This window comes from Coloeus monedula, assembly GCF_965178545.1.
Source record: "Coloeus monedula genome assembly, chromosome: 20".
NCBI classification, from domain to species: Eukaryota; Metazoa; Chordata; class Aves; order Passeriformes; family Corvidae; genus Coloeus; species Coloeus monedula.
Genome location: NC_138800.1, coordinates 9,114,900 through 9,134,866, shown reverse-complemented (window position 1 = coordinate 9,134,866; position 19,967 = coordinate 9,114,900). Strand labels below are relative to the sequence as shown.

Genomic DNA, 19,967 nt, shown 5'->3' with positions numbered 1-19,967 from the left:
TTGTGACTTTTTGCTTTGTATCATGTTTCCAGAGGAAAAATATTTAAGGATCATGTTGCCATCCCGTGTTCCTGCCTGTTGGACAGGGGTTTAGTTGCAGGGGTGATAACAGCAGTGCATTTATAATTTTTATTTTTTCTCAAAGCCATGTTGAATTAATCCAGTTTACAGCCTGTTGAGGATGATGCATATGGAATATCCTATATAACTGTTCCTAGCAATGATTTAGATCCTGTGATACCTACACATTTCTGATTGAATATTTTTATGTAGCAGGCTAGACCCGCAAAAAAAACTCTTCTTAAAGCTGGTTTGTGGTGTTACTTTGTGATTATCATTTCTCTTTAATTAGAGCAAAACACTGAGGCTGAGCCCATGCTCCCTGGGAGTGGGAGCTGTGATAAATGATGGATGGGAGTGCCTGGGTGCAGTGTCTCGGGGCTGAGGGAGAGCTGTGCTCCTTTGAAAAGCCCTTCGGAAGATCTCCAGACCCTTTGGTTTCGTGGTTCTGGAAGGAGCACGAAATGCTGACGAGGGAGAGCAAAGCCATAATTGTGCTGTGTGCCAGTGCCAAAGCTCTGAGCTCTGACAGCCAGGCAGGCTCAGGCCCCTCCAGCCCCATTCCGTGACTGCTCAAAGCTCTGGGAGATGATTCCTCGTTTTTTTGAAGTGGAAAAATATCTTGAAATTATTTTGATATCTGTTTGGGATAGGAAGTATTAAAAACCTTGCAGATTATTTTGGAAGAGGCAGACCAATTATTCAGAACTTGAAACGGGTGGTTTTGCACTGTCTTAGTAAGAAGAGGTTTTTGCTCACCACAAAACCCCCTTTTTAAAGTCCTTTTTTGATAGGTCTTTCTTTTTGTTTTACTTAGTTTAGCTTTTAAGAGGATGTAATCAAGGAATAAAATACTCCTACAGCTCTTGCACGGTTTTGTCCACACATCTTCTGGTTCTTTTCTATAAATCTAGGAATATCTTTGCTTTTCATACAATTAAACATTGATATTTTGTCTCTTTGTATGTCCTCACACTCAGCTTCAGTTTGACTGGCCCAGGAGTTTTATCAGCTTCAAACTGGCTTTTATTTAAGACCCCAAAAGCTCATTCTTTGTGCCTTTTCCCAGAAGCTGTTGCACAGCACAGATCTCAGCCCAGGTATTTCCTTTTCCACTGAATTTCCCTCTGCTGTGCAAACTCTCTCATATATTTTAATTCCTTTTTTGTTCACAAGGAGGTATTTTACGAGGGCATGATTTTTTGGTCACAAACTTTGTAATACTGTTACCTCATGTTCAGTGAGGCAGTTTCAAGTTGGAGAAAATCCATGTTAACTGTGAATTCCACAGTGCAGCTGCTTCCACACACACTCCCAGCCCTTGGCATTCCTTGCATCCTTTGGAAATCCAGATCCCTCAATTCCAGCACCACTGACAGCAGGATGGAAGCTGTGCTATTCCCACCTGAATGAAGGACTCATGGAAAGCAAATGCACTTTCTCTGGGGTTTGATCTGGTTTTCCACCCATTTGCCTTGTGCACTTGGAATCAAAATGCTGATTTATGTAAGGGTTAAATACTCCCTTTTCTTTCTAGGATGTGATTTTGTGATTTTGTTATTGGAAACTTCAACTGGAACTTCCTGCACAGCATGGTGTAATGAGCTGCTGTGCAGTCAGCCATCATTTGTGGAGCAAAACAGGAATAGTTTTCTATTTTCCCTAATTTGAGTAAGGTAAATAAATAGGAAATGCAGGCATAAAGTGCATAATCCTTTCTGGTTGCTCCCAGGTTATTAGAGAAGGTCTTATGTCTCTGTATCTGAAAGAATTCCTGAGGATTGCTGGTGTTCAGCTGACAGGCAGTTACATTGTGAATGTGAACACCTTACAAACCAATCCCTGTGTCAGTCAATTGGGATTTCCCCCCTGGAGTGTTTTTCCCTCCTAATCCTGGGCTCTGTTCTGTTCCCCAGGTCCTGGTGAGCGAGGACTCGGACAGCGATGGCATCGTGGCCCATTTCCCTGCTCATGAGAAGCCCATTTGCTGCATGGCTTTTAACCCCAGTGGTAAGAGATTTTTCCAGTTATTGGGATAGATAAACAGGGCAGTAAATCCCATGGGAATGTGTCCCTTGGCTTTGGAGGGATTGCTGGTGCCACTGGGACGCTGCAGGTGCCCATGACTGTCCTGCTCTGTGGAGGGTTGGATGTCCAGTTTGTCTTTGGAAATTTCAAACTTCAGCAACTCTTTCACTGTGGTAGAAGGGAGGAGATTCAGTCCCTCTTCCACTGCTGAGGAATTTCTGTGTGTTGGGATCCTGCCAGCCAGGTGCACACATGTTGTGATACTCAGGTATCCAGAGGATCAGCACATGGATTAAATTGCAGTCCTCCATAAATACGGAAATAAAATCGTTTCACTGGTTTTTAAAGTAATTTATTATTTGTTTGCTGCTGAAGAGTTTGTGATCTTACCCTCTCTCCTGAGTGAAATCAGCTATAATCTGAAAATACTTGTAAGAAGCTCCTCAAAAGTACCTATTTCTTTCTTTCCTCTTTATCAGTGAACAGTCACTGTGGGCAGCAGGGACAACTACAAACCTTGTGTATTAATAGATCTTATTAATCTGACAATTAACATTTCATTATCTGTAGATAAATAATGTTCTGGCTGATTGCAGCAACACTGAGGGAAATGGTCAGAGACTGAACAGCTTCCATTGCCTAAATTAACAATTTCTAAAATGCAGCAAATGCCATGAAGATCATGAGGGTGAAGTCACATTTCAGAGAATGAAACTGTCTGTCATTTATGTTTTTCACTTTTGCTGACCAGTTGGTGTCATTCTGACACCCCATCTGTTGTGTCAGAACTCTTTAACAGTGCAGTGCAGTTCACTGGGAGTTTGTGACAGAAAAGCTGTATTCTCATCTGCCTGGATTTTCTTGGAAGGGAATTTTTTGTGGAGCTCTGCGCAGTGAACTGAGAATCCTCTATTCCAGAACAGTTATTTTGCTTTGTGCTCTGGAAGAAGGATGATACCCAGAGTGGAACAATGCTAATTAAGTGAAATAAATAAGTGAAATAAATACAGCTGCTTAAATTAGAATGCTAAATAGATATTAATTAATTGCCTCCTTAAGAGGGTTTTTAGGATTGTGTATATTTAAAGGGCTGCAGAATGTCTATGCAAAACCAAATTAACTTGTTATTTTTCAAAAGGAAGGATATTTTTGCAAATTGCTGGGTACTTGTATTATGATGAAGTTCTTTGGTTTGCTCAGGTACTGGAATGACAATAATTTAGAGAGTGACACTTAGATCTAATGGTGTTTAATGGCAAAACACTTCTTTAAGTGGTGTTATTTTTGGCTGCTTGCAAATGCTGTGTGCTGCAGGAGATTTGCAGGAGGGATGGGGACAAACCAGCAGAGGACTCTTCCCTCAGCTGCCTCCAGTGAGAGCAGCACTTAGCCCAGGGTTCTGTGTTCTTTATTTAACATCAAGGCAGGGTTTTGTTTGAAGCCAGGGCTGTAACATCATCCCAGCCCATTCTCTAGTGGTCTATTGACAATCAGGCTGAGCTCATTACAGGGAACAAAACAAGAGGTGGCTTTTGATACTGTCCTTGGCTGCTTGCTCTGAAACCCCACTTTTACTCCTAATTTCAGGCAGTGTCTGTGTGTCTGCACCAGATCACAGCGACTGCAAAGCTGTGCTGGGGAGGCAAACAGGGAGCACTGCTCTGTTTCACTGAAAATTTTACTTTCTGGGGCTGATAAACCCCTTAATTCCATCGTGTCTCAGCCCAGGAGCTGCACAGGTGCTCAGGTCTGAGTTTTGGGAGGATCCCTTTATAGATTTTTACCGTGTTAAAAACAAGCAGAATCCTCCCTTCATTTGGGCAGATTAGAGGTATAAAGGCCTTTTTGGACTGTGATAATTAAAACCAACTTGTGTATAAATGATCCCCTTCTCTCCATACTACAGAGATTGTTACATGTGCTTTTGAGAGTAATTTGAATAAAGTAATTTGAATAAATGCAGCTTTATTTCAGGCAATTGTCTTTACTCCACCACATTTAAAAGCAAATTATAGATGTTTTATTTGTGCTGAAGCTGAATATGATTTGCTAAATATGTTGTTGTCTACACTTGGGCAAGTTCTGCACAACCATAGATAATACAGTAAAAACAGAGTCTGTAAGGAAGGAAATCAGATCAGTGCTTCAGAAATCAGTTCCAGACAGAGAGATTTCTACCTTATTTATCAGTTCTATTACCCAAATTTCATGATAACCTGTAAGTTTTGCCTCCATCCTCCAGGAAAACAGAAAAGTTAACAGCCATGCCAAGCTTAATTATATTTTGCTGAAAATACTGGTATTTTTATTTTAATTCTTCGGTTCAATGTGGAATGTTTATATTTGTAATATCTAGGTATTTCTTACTAGTATTTGGAAGAAGCTGGTAAAGGAGCAAAGTGAATTATTTGTAATTTGAACATTACAGAGATCAAGGGTTTAATACAGATGACAGGGGTAGAACTGAGGGAATTTCTTTTTACCTCCCTCCTCATAAAATAAACGATGCTGGGTTGTAAATGGGACAGGAAATGGATGTTTCAGCCTAGACCAGCTGCTCATCTCTGCAGAAATGTTATCAACAGGCCCCAAAATAACCAACCTCCTCATTTTTATTTCTTTCTCTACATTTATTATTTTATTAAGGCCCAAATCTGTTGCCTACATTAATATCTTTTGTCTACAAAACGTGGCTGGTGTTGGACAGGATTTTTGATACTGGAAAATGGAGCTTATTTCTGAGTGCTCGGAGTCACCGTTGTAGCTGACACATGCATTCTGTTTATTTGGAGTGGTTTAGGGTCATAAAATTGGGATTTTTCAGGATTTCTAGAAGTATGAAGCACAAGGATGAATATTCTTTTTAGGTTAACTTGAGTTACTGATTGGACTGGGTTTGACACAACAAATGAAAGTGTTTTACCCAAAAGCTGCCAGTTCCTTCAGACACCGAGGGAGAGAAGGAAGTTGAATTGTGTATCAAGGCAGAACTAAATCACAGTTTTTACTTTCCATGATTTATTTCCAGTAAAAACAGTGAGCATAGCGATATGATCACATTTTTAGATGGAAATAATGTATTTTGTGGTTATTGCCTAAGAAAGTGCTTTTTCATTAATGAGATTTTTGTCACCAAGTCTTAGATGTCCCCAGCACTGCAGTTTTCAGCCAACAAATGTGTGACCCAATTCAGCTTGGCCCTTTTCATGCCTGGGGAAACATTTCGTAATCACCTGTAGTTATTCCCATTCAAAGCAACTTTCTGGATGTCAAAAGTATTGATCATTGCACCCATTAATCTTGATTTTTGGTAAGCTTTTTGTACAGGATCTGGACAGCAGCTGTGGTTTATAACTTAAATTTTAGATGGTTGGGGACAGTTCTAGTGAAGGCTTTAAAATCATACTCATTTTGCTGTCTCTAACATCATTTTATCCCCAGCTAATGGACAATCTGTTCATTCAGCCCATGAAGTTTCTTTCTGCTGCCCCTGCAGAGGGGAGGAAGGGCCAGATCCTCTGGGCTCCCCAAGAAGGGCGTGGTTTGGGCACGAGGCCTTGAGGATGCAATGTGGGAACAAGTGGAACATAAAAACCTGTGGAAATGTCATTTTCACAATTTATAGATGAAATAAAGTGTGAAGAAATCAGCCCTAAGTTTTAGATATGATCAATAGTTGTGGAGCCTTGGTGTTTGAGCTTTGAGTTTGGTGTTGGAGGACGCCAGGACATCTTCATGATTGTCTGGAGTTCCACTTTCCATGGGAGCCTTGAGTTATGCAGACCAATGCAGTGAATAATTCTGGAAGCTGGGCTGAGCTTCTGAGGCCACCAGAGCAGGGAATTGTGCTGGGATCCCAATTCCTGTGGTGTCCTGTGGTCAGTGCAGAGCCTGACCTCGACGTGGCCTCCTGGGCTCCAGACAGGATTTCCAGGAGCATCCATACAAACCTCTCCATTCCTTGTGTCTGGTTTGGGAGGCAAGTTAAGTGTAGAAGTTTTCATGTCTATTCAGAGGTTGTTTAAATCATTCCTTCCTGGTTTTGGAAGGTTTGTGCCTCGTTTCCCTGGCAGGCTGCACTGCCAAGAACTATATGTACAACAAACCCTGTGGGCAGCCAGGAAAGATGAGAATTATCCCCTATTTGATTTTTTTAGAGCTTCTGCTTCAATTGCCAATTTGTTAAGGCAAGTAAGTAGCCTTAGAGCCTCTGAAAAGGACATTTTGTTAAAAAAGCTGCCTGGTAGTCTTCTCCTACTGGGTCAGCTTTTCCCAATAGAAGCTTTTCTCTACGCTCAAATGCAGCATGGAGCAGTTTTCCAGCTGTAGGACTCGATCCTGGCTTCTCACCCATCTAGAGGGAGTGAAGGACACCCTATTCTTCAATACAAGCCCTTAAAACAAACTGAAAATGCAATAATTAAAACAGTTCTGTAGCTGTAGCTACATCCACACTCAATTTGGGAGTAGGACCAGCTGTTAAATCAATGGGATGGGGCAGGTACGTTCCAATTGTAGTGTCAAAGAGGAAAGTTTTCAAATAAGATTCTCAATTAGTAAACAGCTAAGAAATGGTGCTGGTTTATAAATATCTGGGGTTTTTTTTTCTTTTAAATGTGGTAAATAAATGATCTGCTTTCCAGAAGTGTTGCTCATTCCAGCTTGGCAGCTGAGAGCTGTGAAGTGCAAGACATTGAAAATTTAAAATAATTACGCTTCCTTGGCTACAAAAGAGATTTTCCACCCATTAATAATGAGAAAATTAATGTTGGGCCAGCAGTAAAACAGAGTAAACTGTGTCCCCCTTGGGATGCCTGACTGCACCTTTAACAGACCTGAAATTGCTCTGATTATTTTAATGTTCTATATTGAAACGTGATGGTGGCCTTGAGTTAATAGTTAAAGAGGGTGAAATTGGAACATCTCTGCACAAGTTTTTTCCCCATTGATCAGAGAAAGTGAGCAGGAAAACACTCACAGAGAGTAAAACAAGCTGTAATTATTTAATGACAGAATTAGTTTTTCTGTTCATTTTCTTCTGGTTTTCAACTTGAATTATTGCCTTGGGAGACAAATACATTAAAATTAAGGCAGTTTAATGAGTTGCAGTTATAAATGTTGTGTCCCTGTGTCCCATGTCACCAGGAGGGGAAGAATCCTTGATGATTGATGGCTTGATCAAGTGTTGCATTTTGGGTTGGTTGTGAAGGAAGACCTGTAGCCATGGATTATTTTAGGAGTTAGAAGAGTCATAGGGAGTTATTTATTCATAAAATAATATTTTGTTTTGCTTCACTTTCTTTTGACTTCTTGGGATTTTTAAAATATTTATATTAAATGTTTACGTACTTGTGTTTATTTTGTGGTGAATTTTGCTAAAATCAGAATTTCATTAGTTAGTTAAGGTTTTCTGAGACCCAGTTTTGTAACTGTAGCACATGGTCCGCTTGGAGTATCCAGGGGCCGAGCAGCTCTGATGTTTGGCTGTATTTTCACTTGCCTGGGAGAGGAGTTAAGTGAGTATAAATAAAGCTGCTGTTCTGGGTCGGGTCAGATGCTTCAGAAAACCATGGGCCTTATAAACTTTGTCACACAAGATATGAATGCGACTGCTCAGCCCAGGGAGCTGCAGTGGGACAGGAATCCTGTCCCAGTGAGCCTGTGGAAGGTGGGAATGCCAGGAAAAATCCGTATGTGAACCAGGAGCGGCTCTAAGTCGCTGTGGTTCCCCTGAGCGCTCTGAGCCTCTAATTTGGGAACCTCCAAAGCTCAGTACCAGCCTTGTGTGGCATCCAAGTTCAGATTTCAAAACTGAAGTGTGAGAAGTTCATATTTTGAATCACTTTTTGGACAGACAGTGAGTTGGTGCAGTGGCTGGACTGGTCTGTCTGTGGCCAGGCATGGAAATGAAAGAGTTGCATTCCTGAATTCAGTCTATCCATGGTTACACGTTTCCTCCATGCAGATGGGTGCCTGATTCCCAGCACTCGTGCCCTTGGTGTTTTGAAAATAAATCCACCATAGCTGGAAGGTGTTGAGTCCTTCAGTGAGTACTGGCAGGGTGACACAGTTTGGGGAGATGGAAACCCTTCTGTCCCTCAGAAAATTGAAGGGAAGCTCCTGGTGAAACTCCAAAGCTGTGCGGACCTCATTTATATGCACGCAATCAACAGCTCTGCAATTAGGGAGGTGTTATAAATAGGATGTGGTGGGGCTGCTCAGCTTTCCCAGCACTCTCTAATTTGCCCACGGGGCTGCCAGGAGCTCGGTGCCCGGAGAACTCTGTGTCCCATCAGCAGCTCCAGTCCCACCCTGCAGGCCAAGCCTCATCTGTCAGAGGCGGCCGGGAGCGAGGGGAGGAAGCTCCCAGATAAACACGGCGCAGCCTCAGCTCCTAATCGCTCCCGGCTTCCGCTTCCAGGCCCTATAATTAGAAGTCCTTCTTTTCCTTGTATTCCCAGTTGACGCAAATGCTTTTTGTGGCTTGGCACCTCATTTAGGGCGTGGGCTTAGTTTATGGCCAGGCCAGAGTCTGGTTTAGTCTTCTGATACTGCATAAATAGCTCTTAACCCACAGTCTACATCTGTACTGGTTTTTCCTTTTATGCATATATTCCTCCTGTTTTTAGTTCTATCCTGAAAGAAGCTGATTGTTTCCCAAACAGAATGCAGGAAAAGTAGGAAGCTGTAAATTAGGGCAGGTAAAACAAAGCTTTGCTGATTTTTTTTTTTTCCCATCTAGGATATCTGTTTCTTTTAAGCTGGATTTTAATAATCTCTGTGGATTTAAAACAACCACACAGTAAAACAGTCATTAATTTAATCTGGCTGCACCCTCGCACTGTGGATAAGCAAAATCAGAATTTTTGCAGTGAGATATACACTAAATAAAGTCTGGTTTACACGTAAATTTCCACTGGGTCCTGTGTATGCAAGACTTCCAATGGATTTCAGCTGTTATCTGTTAAACAGGGATTAATGCCAGTTTGAAAAATAAGCAGGAAATCCTCAAGAATTATTCACTTTTCATCTCTGATTATTCATCCATAAAGTTCCTCATAAGAGAAAACATTTGGACTGAACTTAGCACAGCTTTAACCTGTATTTCCGTCTAAACAACTCTTTGGGAAAACTGTCACAAGGCCGCTTACGAAGCTTGAGTTGAAGTTTCCTGCGCGTGAAAGTGAAAATGAGGTAGGACCAGGATTCCAGTTCGTACTCCTCCACTGGGATTAGGTGTTCTTGCTGGGATGCTGCAGAGAGATGGAGAGAGAAATGAAATGGCTGAGCTGTGATAATGGGAAACTGGGATTCTTCAGTGTGAAGTAATGAGAGCTGGAAAATCCCACCACAAACCCCAGCCCAGTGTTCTGAAACACGGGTGATTTATTGTGTGAATAACAGGAGTGAGGAAGAGATTTCAGATGCTGATTTATAAATACACGTTCTTTCCCATCTGTGGTGTTGTGCTTGGGACCTCTGTGTTGATACAAGTCCTGCCAGAATATATTTGTACTTCAAGTGCAAATGTGGGTGTGAAAGGTCCTTCTTTAACTTACTGAAAAAGAGTCTCTAATACAAGTCAAAGGCCTGTTTTCCCTGGGCTTTCGTCTAATAAATGCATTTATTCCAAACAGTACAGCCAGCAGGAGTTTAACTTAGACACAAACTGCCAAATCAGATACCACCCATCTTTCTATTTTTAAGCCAATTCCTTTCCAGCCACAAATGTATTATCTTTCACCTCAGTACTCCTTCAAGTTAGCAAAAACAGAGAAAAGAAACCCCAAACCAAAACCAGAAAACCCAAAGGCAAAGCACACATGGAACCAGGAGCTGGGAGCATCATCTGGAACTGCTCAGAGCCGCAGGTAGACGAGTGAATGTCACGGCTGCGGCCGTTGGGATCTGAGGTGTCACTGAGGGAACAAACGGGGACCACCGTGGGCTCTGGGGGCTTGTGTGCTGCAGGTTGTGGTGTTTGTGGCCAGGGTGAGCCCTGCTCGGCCTACAGACAGGGCTGTAGGGTTGGGAAGAAGCCTGTGAGGAGCAGGGTGGGATGATACCCTCCTTGTGCTGCCCGCAGACACCTGCGGCTCTCGCCAGCGCTGGAAACCAGATCCCGCTGAGCTGAACACCATGGATTGCATGGACAACGCAGGATGGTGATCCCGGTGTTTTCACTGGCTCGGGATTATCACACAGCTTTTTATCTCCAGTTCCAGACAGATTTTTGACGCATTTCAAGGTTTTTTTATGATCTTCCGTGCTCCGTGTGCTGGGATCCACACAAAGACCGCTCTGCTGGGATCTCTGGGTGCATGCAGCCGCGGGTCTGTATTTATAAAAGACTTCTCAAGCCTTGGGGGAAGAAAAAATATCTGCTTGCAGAGCCTGTCTGCTCAGTTTTGAGAGAAGTCTTATGGATCCATCTCCTCCAGCTTCTCCTTTTCCAAAGGTCCTTTCCATTGGGTATAAGAGCACAAAGGGACCCAAAGTACCCATCACTTCCATATAAAGCTGTCAAATGCATGAGGAGAGAAAAATTGTCAAATGCATGAAGAGAGAATTTATCTTCTCTGTGGGAACAGAGAAGATAAATTCTTACTGGGTTGAATTAGATCTTTTGGAATATCCTTGCTCCAGTAACAGCAGCAGCCTAATTCCAGCACACAAACCCCTCTTTGCTTCCAGCTTTCTCTGCTGGAAATGCTATATATTATTGAGGACCGCACACTTCACTAGAAGGGAAGTGTAGTTTGTGATGTTGCAGAACAGAATTAATGCAAATTGTGTGCATAATCCCACACGAAAGGCTTGGCTGCCTTGCACCAGAGCAACTTGAGCTGTATTTCCTATCAACACAGTCACTACAAATCAAGGAAATTGCCAGTTAAGCCAACATTAACATCCAGACCAACCTCAGCTCACATGCCTTACCGCCCAAACATAATACCCCAATGCTCTCCCGGGTTTCTCAGCTCCATAACAAACTCCCTTTCATTTCTAACACTCGGGGCCAGAGGAACAGCCAGGAACAGTAAAAGTGTGTCTGCTGGAGGGAATCTTGCTGAGCTCAGATGTGAGATGGTGCGTTTGTGTGAGCTGCAGGAAATGCCTGGGTGCAGCGTGGGTGGCCTTGCCGGGCCCAGGCCCTGCCAGCCTCAGTGGTCAAGCTGAGGGGAAGCTTGTAGGCAGTCTTGTCTCCAAGTGCAATTTGGATTTCTCTGGTTTTGTACCTTGCTGCTGGTGGGCCTCATCGCCTTGGAAGTGCTGTTTGCCTTCACAGGATCCCTCTTTCGGGAGATGTAAGAGAAGCTGAGGTGTGCCCTGTTGGTGCCATACAGGGTGCCATGTTGCCCTGGGTGGGGAGTCAGGATGTTGGGCCCACAAGGTCAAGCCTCTGGCCACTGAAATTTTTCTGTCTGCGCCTAAAGGACCCAACCTCTTGGATTCCAGGATTGCCAAGGAGGGAAAATACTCAGGATACTGATCTAGTGATGTAGTGGTGGTCCAGTAGAAAAGCTAATTACACTTCATCTGTACTCTGCTGCTTGGTACACTTTTTCCGGGTTAATTCTAAATTTTTCCAAGTGTCATAAGGCAGGACTTCAGTGGTAACTTGTGAGAGGTTTTGAACGTGTCCTGTTGGTATCTGGGGCAGCAGAGGGAAAGACAATTCCTGGTGCCACCTGTGAGTTAACTGAGACAGCAAACACTCATTTATGGCAGAAATAAGATAACCATTTATTCTGTGAATAAGTGTCCTGTAAAACATGGGAACTGAGTTCTCTTCCTGCAGAATAAAAGATTTCAGTTGTGCTTTATGTGGAGGATTGTTGCAACAGACCTGTGTGGGAACTCCTGGTTTTTCTTTAATACATGGGTACCTTGAAAATTATTCAGAACGTCACTGTTAAACTGCTAAAGTTGCTTTGTACCTGATGTTAATTAAATGTCAGAGGTTTGGGTGATAACTTATTAAATTTCATTAAGAACAGAAAAATAAATCTGTAGTTTGTAACTGTAGTCCTAAGTTCTGCCATGATGCTGTATTTTCCTCATATGTACAAAAATACTTGATTTTTGGTATAAATTGGTATAAATTTATGGCAAATTGACTTCAAATACGTTTGTAAATGTTTAAAAACTGGGTTATGGGCTGACACATTGTGGGATAAAAAAGCAAATAGCAAATATAAGTTACTGTGGTTCTGCTGATCTTCTAATTGAATCATTTCAGTACCTCCACCAGTGACCTGTTTTCAATGAAGTTGGTACCTCATTTAATGTTTCATTTGAAAGCTCTCAACTCTGATTTGCTGACTTTCACCAATAAATCAGACAGTTTCTTTCATGATGTTTCTTCAGGATTGGTTTGCTATGGGCTCTTTTGGCTGGATTTCGATAATCTCTTCTTCCAAAAATTGTTACTGTGGAGACATCAATCTTTTTTTTCGACTGGCTCTTGCCCAGGGAAGAGCATTTTGGGGTTTCACTATAACATTCATCACTTCAGTGCTTCATATTGGTTACACAGTTCTAAAATTTAGTTGGAATATTGATATTTTTCAGATGTTTTTATAGATTTGTGTTGTAAAGTTATCTTAATAATATATTAATACTTAAGTAGTAGTGATATGATACTTAAGTACTGTGAATATGATTTCAGTTGAAGTTCTGATTCATTTTTATGAGGTGAATCCCTTTCAATTCAGTAATTAATCTGTGTTTTCTTGTTTCCAAACCCCAAATGTAAGCCACATTCAGTGTTTTTTAAATAGACATTTTAAGCCTCTTCTTTTGCAGTGATTAATCTCTTGTGCTTTTGTGTTTCTTTTCTCTTTTTTTTTTTTACCCAGGGATGTTGCTGGTCACCACTGACACGTTAGGCCATGATTTCCATGTCTTTCAAATCCTGACACATCCTTGGTCATCATCACAAAGTGCCGTCCATCATTTGTACACACTTCACAGGGGAGAGACTGAAGCCAAAGTAAGTTAAACTCTTTGCTGAAGAATAATCCCCAGACACCTTATACATTCTGTGTATGTTGGCACTTTAATGTTTGTTTCAGCACACAAAGAGCCTTTCTTGTGCTCCAGCCACAGAAGGGATAAGAGCAGAGCGTTTAACCTGGACAATAATAAATTCTTGCCCTTTGCAATGAGGTGCTGTCAGATTTATTCAGATCTGGCACTGCCTCCAAAGAGCCCTGATTATTGGCTGTGTTTGCACTTAACCTTTTCTCATGTAACATGTTCAGCATTTGTCTCGTGCCTGTGAAGGAACTGTCAGCGTTTGCTTGACTCTGATGGTAAAAGCCACAGACAGACAATTAAAGAGTTGAAAGGAAGAGTTAATCAAAAGGCTGTGATTAACTTTTCTTACCGAGGTGGGGGAACCTGCAGAGACTTCCCAGTTTAACTTCCCAGTTGAAAAATCCCCCTCTCAGAGATGGAAAACTAAGGATATTATCCAAGGGTGGAAAAGTCTGCAATTGTATTTTAAACAATGCTCAGTAAAGTGATTTGCTGGTGGAGGGGGAAGAGCGAGCTGGCTCTCACTGCCATGGCTGTGGCTGTGGCTGTGGCTGTGGCTGTGGCTGTGGCTGTGGCTGTGGCTGTGGCTGTGGCAGCAGCACGTTCTGCTCGAGTCCTTGGCGGCGACGCTTTTGGGCACCAGCAGAGCCTCACCTTTGGAGCACTGAGTAACTGCTGAGGAACCTGCTTTAAATACAGGAATAAAAATGTCACCACAGGGTAAGAAATGAGTATTGCACTTGCTGATGCAATTACACACAGAAAGCACAGACTTGTGACAGCCTGGCAGACGTAAAGCACTGTGACAGGGAGAGCCTGGGGCTCTGTGATTATGACCCTGACACTGGGAGCTCGGGTGGTTCTGGTACCCTGATTACAGTTCCTTCAAACCTTTTTTTTTTCCCTATGAGTTGAGCAGTTTCCTTTTAAGTTTCTTGCCATACCTTTGTAACAAGTAGAATGTGAAAGCTTTACTGAACGTAGCAGTGGCTGATAAAGTTTTGATCTGGGTGAATTTGCTTTACTGATATTTTAAATACTCTAAAGCTTTCCTGCTACCATTCTGGAGAAGTGTAATTGCCGTTACAGGCAATGGTTTACTGTAAGAAGGAATAACCAATCTGGAAAGTGAGAGGAAATTAGAAAAAACTGTTCATTTGGGATAATATATATAGTACTAACAAGTAATTTTTATAAATACTACAAAGAGCAATGAGATCTGTGTGTATACACATACTCTGCCATCTACTTGGGCATGTTCTATAATGTGTTTAATGTTTTAGAGTTATTTTTGTTCTCCCTTCATACAAAGACTCAATATTGAAGCCCAAAGCACAGGACTTCAGTCATGAGGAACAAAGATGTTCTTCTGGTTTTTACAGCTGATAAATTTGTTTTCAAGGCACACATTGGAAACCAAACAGAGCATGTTTTAGAGAAGAAACCCTTATTGATACATGGTTTTTTGGGATATAGTATTAGCATCTCTGTGAAAGCATTGCATTAAAATTCTCAGAATCAACATAGTAAAATTTTTTCCTAGTTTGCCACACAGTTTTCATTTTGGATGTGAACAGTATAGCTTTTGGAATGGCATAAAATGGAGAAAATTCTAACCAGTCTGAGGTGTGTTGGTGGATTTCACAACTCCCTAGATAATTAAACAATATTGCTTTGGTACCTGTGATTCTCAACACACATCATTTGAAATTTTTATTTAGTAAGATGGATTGTTTTAATTTTTTCTTTTGGAATAACAGCACTTGTAGCTGTTCAGTGAGAGGAGAGTTTGCTGGTGCTGCTCTTTTGTTGTGTGAATTTCACGTATGAGGAGCATTAGACAAGAATTTTGGAGACTGTTCAATATAAAACTCTCAGTGCAGCCCACACTGGAAGCCTCTGTACCTCCTTTCTGGTTAGAACAGTATTTATACATTTGCTACCAGCCCTTTTTCCTTTTTTCTTTTTTTTCCCCCTGGTTTAAAACTAACTGTGAATCAAGGCCAATGGTCTTAAAGGTCACCTTCTGTACTGGAGCTATAAAAAGTTCTAATTTGTGTTGATGGACATGAGTGATTATCAGTGTCAGAATTTGTTTAGCTAGTACCCATTATAAATTGTTTAAACATCATCATTATGGCCCATTATATGTGGGATTTTAATGTCCATGCTGAAATCAGCTTTTGTATGTGAGATTTTAGCTGACAGAGCTTCACCCCACATTTCCCAAAATCTCCTTTATGTGATTCGGACGAAGATGGGGTGGAATGGAAGGTGGACTGCTGCCTCAGAAGGGAATTGTGAAGACAACAACCATGGAAGAATGTGAAGTGCTCAGATAATTCACTGAGTCCCAAGGTCACAACGTTCAAAGTCGCTTTCCCGCAAACACAGACTGAAGTCCCTGCTTCGGTTATATCAGATTAAGATCTTTGAGCTTTTAAGTGCCACTGGTACTTTAGATTTTATATTTTTTTGCCTTGAGAGGACAAAGAGCAGCACTGAGTAACACCAGGAAGGTCCATTGCAAGCACTGGTTGTGTTTAACTGAGCCAGAGAGAGAACTGAACCTCTCAGAGAATCTGTGCTTGCACAGTTCAGCTCTGAAGAGGAGAAATGTGCACATGTATGTGCTGCACATTTTGGTTAAGGATACATTTTCTTGTCCTCCAGCTCTTGCATTGTGAGGTGACATTTAATGCATTCATATTTTTACCCAAGAGCATTCTGGAAGGTTTTTAATGAAGGCATAGCATGTTCTGAACTGAGAAAGCCCATTTACTTGCAGATGAAAGTTAGCCTGTCACCTGATGATCCTTTCTCTTTGATCTGAAATTGTAAACAGCAAAAACAAAATCCCTGAAAACAGCATTATCTCAGCCTAGGACAAATAAACGTAACGATAGCATCAGCGGGCTGCTGGCCAGCTCCTCTGTAATCCTTTACTCTGTCAGACTTTTGTTATTCCCACTCCCAAACTGCAGCTAGAACTGACTTCAGTCGGAGAGGGTAAACAGAGGGAATGATAAAAACATTCCAGCCTGCGGAACACGCACAATTTGCCGCTTTTCCAGGGAACACGCGAGTGTTTCGGTGACGTGACCACAGAGGCTGTTCCAGGTTGTGTCACGTCCCGTGCTCAGGTAGCAAAGTGTTGGAACAACTTCCAAACGTTGGATGTGAACCTCCATGGCCACGAGGAATTCCTCCTTCCTGTCTTTTGACATGCTCATAGTTGCAATTATTGAAACAGTTTCTGGAAGAGAAACTTTGCTATTTCTAGGGAAGAAGCTGGGGATGGGCTTGGAATAATAAAGATTGATTTGGGGAAGTTGATCAGTCTCGGATGAGAGCTGACAAGAAGAAGCTGCTGCAATTAGAAGTAGTTTGGCTGCCTTGAGGAGACAGAGCCCTGAGCAGCGGTGTTTGCAGGCTCAGTTATTAGTAGAGAGCTCAGCTCTGGTTAAAGGCCCCACGTGAATTTCTCACTGTGCCCACATTCTGCTCTTGCTTTTACACAAAACTGAGACCAGTGTTGAGGACTTGCGGAGACAGAGTTGGGTCTGTGTGTATCTGATAAATCATATCATGTAGACCATGATTTTATTATTTTTTCATTTATGTTTGTTGCTACATCATTTCCTTAATTTTCTCAACCAAAAAAATTCACATACAGACTGGTTTTCTAATTTATTTTGACCCTTACCTCCTCAGGACTGCTGCTCTTTTTCATTGTTTAATGATACTGGTTTTTTCTTTCTGCCATCTCCCTGCACAGCATAATTAAATAGTTGAGTCCTGTGCTTCAAGTCAGGGTGTTTTTTCTCTGTGACACTGCACAGTGATCATGAACAGGTCATGTTCCTGTTGCAGCAGTGCTGGTCCTACTCTCAATGTTTAATTAAATGCAGTGAAATGCACAAGAATATACAGATTGCACCTGGTGTAACTCCACACAACTGACAGAGGGGTGGTAAGAAGAAAAAAAGAGTGCCAGGAAGATCAAAATGTGGTTTATTTCTTGATGTTATTATTAAAGTACAACGTTCAGCATTGCGAGGTTGGTTTTCTAGCTGCTACCTGATTTACCTGGACACAGTCCTGTGCCATGTGCTCTGTACTGACCCTGTTTGAGCAGGGAGGTTGGACCAGATGAGCCTCTGTGGCCCCTTCCAACCCAACCCATTCTGTGATTCTGTAGTATGAGAAATGATTTTTTTGATCTGTACAGTCTTGAAAGCTGATCCTCAGTAGAGCTGTTGACATGTGACGTGTCCTTGGAGGACTTTGTGTGTTAAATTACCCGACTGTGTCACTCGGGGCAGGCTCTGAGCAGTAGCTACATTGCTGGAGGATTTTACATCATAGTGTTAGAAACACAGGGAAATAGAAAAGTGGAAGTTAGAGAGAAGCCTAGAAGAGTAATTGGAGGAAGACAGGAGAGGACAGGAAACATGTTGACCTTTTGGAGCAAGTCCAGAGGAGGCCACAATGTTTAGAGGGCTGGAGCCCCTCTCATATGAGGAAAGGCTGAGAGAATTGGGATTGTTCAGCCTGGAAAAGAGGAGGCTTTGAAACAGTGTACTTGTGGCCTTCCAGTACCTGAAGGGAGCCTGCAAGAAAGATGGAGAGAGTCTAGGACTGAAAAGAATTTGAAAATATCTTAAGGGTTCCCAAATTAAACAAAATCAGGTCTGTAATTCCCTGTACTGGTCCAGACAGAAGAGGATAGATAAAATTTTAAAATACAGACGTGAATATTAAATGTGACATTGACCTTGAGCTATAGAATAAACTTTGCATCGTGAGAGATCTGGCGTACTTTGTCCTTTATTAACATATATCTGTAAACACTATGGGGTCTTGATTGATCTTTGGTATCTAAACATTACATCACAATTAACAACAAATCCAGAAATCTATTATAAATACATGAAATATTAGTACATTAACCTAAAGAACAGCAATAAATTGCAACGCTTAGCATAAACTTGAAAACCACTAATGGGCCACTGTGCAGTTTGTTTATACTCTGAGCAGTCAAGAACTCGGCGTAATGTACAGGAACGTGGTGGGGAACAGCACGGCCCAGGGCATAATTTATAGGGGTTTATTCATGGACACAGCTGATTTTTTGAAGTAGTTTCTGAGACTGCTATGATTAGCATTGTCCTTTCAGCCTGGTCCATGCCTTCTTCCAGTTCTCCCGGAGAGTTCTGGGCTCCTTCGTGTTGCACAGATGGATTTGTGCTGGTTCGATGTGAGTGTGTTTAATTCATGCCCTTGGAATTGGAAATATTCTCTGAATCACCTCCTTGAACTTTCTGTGGTTCTGCTGCTCCTCATGTATCTGAAAGACAAACGAGGCCGTGTTTGAGACCAGTGAGCAATAGGTGAATCACGGGTAACAGCAGCTTCCAAAATACTCTTTGTCACTGCTGAGTAGGGTTTCATAGCTCTGTTCCTATAAATCTTAATTCATTGCACACTCCTCTGTCAAAACTTTTTTCCTTGTTATTACTGAGCATTAAAACCCTTCTGCCTGTGTGGTTTCAGCCATGTTTTAGGCAATCATGGCCACGATGCCCGCTCTGACTGCAGCGAGTGTTTGTGAGCGCTGTTTTAAAGAGAGCATTTGGGATTATGGAGTTCCACACTTTCTTCCTGTGGATCAGGAATACTTTTTTTCTGTGTAATGTTTACACTGAGGAAAAAAACATTCTGTAGTGATTGTTTCCCCGTTTCTTGGCTGGGATTATCATTTGCCAGGGCTGTTGTATGTAGTTTTTGAAACAACGTGACCCTCAGGGTGCCAACTGGAAGCTGAATATTAAAGTAGAAACACACAGTTCTGTTACACAGTACAGTGAGATGGAGTTTTTTTCTCTGTCATCTCACAGTTCTGTTGTAACTGAGAATGGCAGTTCTGTACACAGTTCATGTGTTTGATTTTCACCAGGAGAATTTGCCACTTTAACACCAAGTACTGAAATACTCTTGATGCCATCATTTTTCTCTGATTCCACGGCTTTAGGGGTTTTTTGAGCCCTTACTAATCCCTGTGGGGTCTCTAATCCTTTCTGAGCAATCTATTAAGGTGAAACACTTTGTAAGCAAACTCGGAGCTCTGAGTGCTGCGACTGTAGGTCAGTAAGGGCTGAATACTGGAAGTGCAAAAGCTGTCAGGTTTTGGGGGGCTCTCTGACCTGCATCGTTGGCGGCTCGTTTAGGGATGTCACCAGGATTGAAAGGAGCAGGTGTGTAGTGCTGGGCTTTAGTTTATCTCTGTAACGTTGGTGAAGCATTTTGTGTCGTGACAGTCCGTCAACCAAATATCTTGTCACAAGTCACAAGACTTAAATCCTTTTTTTATCTCCGAGGCTTCAGGGCTCCGTTGGAAACTTGCACTTTGATGAATACTTTGCTGCTTTTGTCTGGAATAGCTGGAGTGCATTTCTGGAATATTTGTCAAGATTTTATCAGTGTTTACTCCAATTTAAGTACCTAGTGTATTGTAAAACTGGCTTCAGTGAGATCTTAAAGAATTTTTTTTTTGGTTTATGCTGTTTAATAATATAATGAAAACTAATCCTTCATCTGTATGTTTGTTTGCTGTGGTAAATCCCACTTGTGTCCATGGTTCCTTTTAGTCAGCTTTTACCTTTAAAAACATTTTTGGAAGAATTGTTTTAGGACTTTTTTTCTCTATGATAAATCATTTTAACTTCGACTACTTGTTTTCTTGAGTTGCCTGCCAGGATGGGCTTGGAAACAAACTTTAATCTCTCTTTTAAAGCATTCCTTCAGGAACAAGAATTTGCTTTCCATCAAAGCAT

The 19,967-nt window shown here is 41.8% G+C and overlaps 1 protein-coding gene across 7 annotated transcripts in view; it reads left to right on the top strand.

Annotated features, from left to right (window-relative positions):
• BCAS3 (BCAS3 microtubule associated cell migration factor) overlaps positions 1-19,967 on the top strand; it is a 300,156-nt gene that overhangs the window by 60,883 nt on the left and 219,306 nt on the right. For all 7 annotated transcript variants that reach the window (XM_082294442.1, XM_082294446.1, XM_082294444.1 and 4 more), the window contains exons 13-14: positions 1,977-2,070; positions 12,951-13,084. In XM_082294442.1, coding sequence (XP_082150568.1) covers positions 1,977-2,070; positions 12,951-13,084 — 228 coding nt within the window. The remainder of the gene's footprint in view (positions 1-1,976; positions 2,071-12,950; positions 13,085-19,967) is intronic.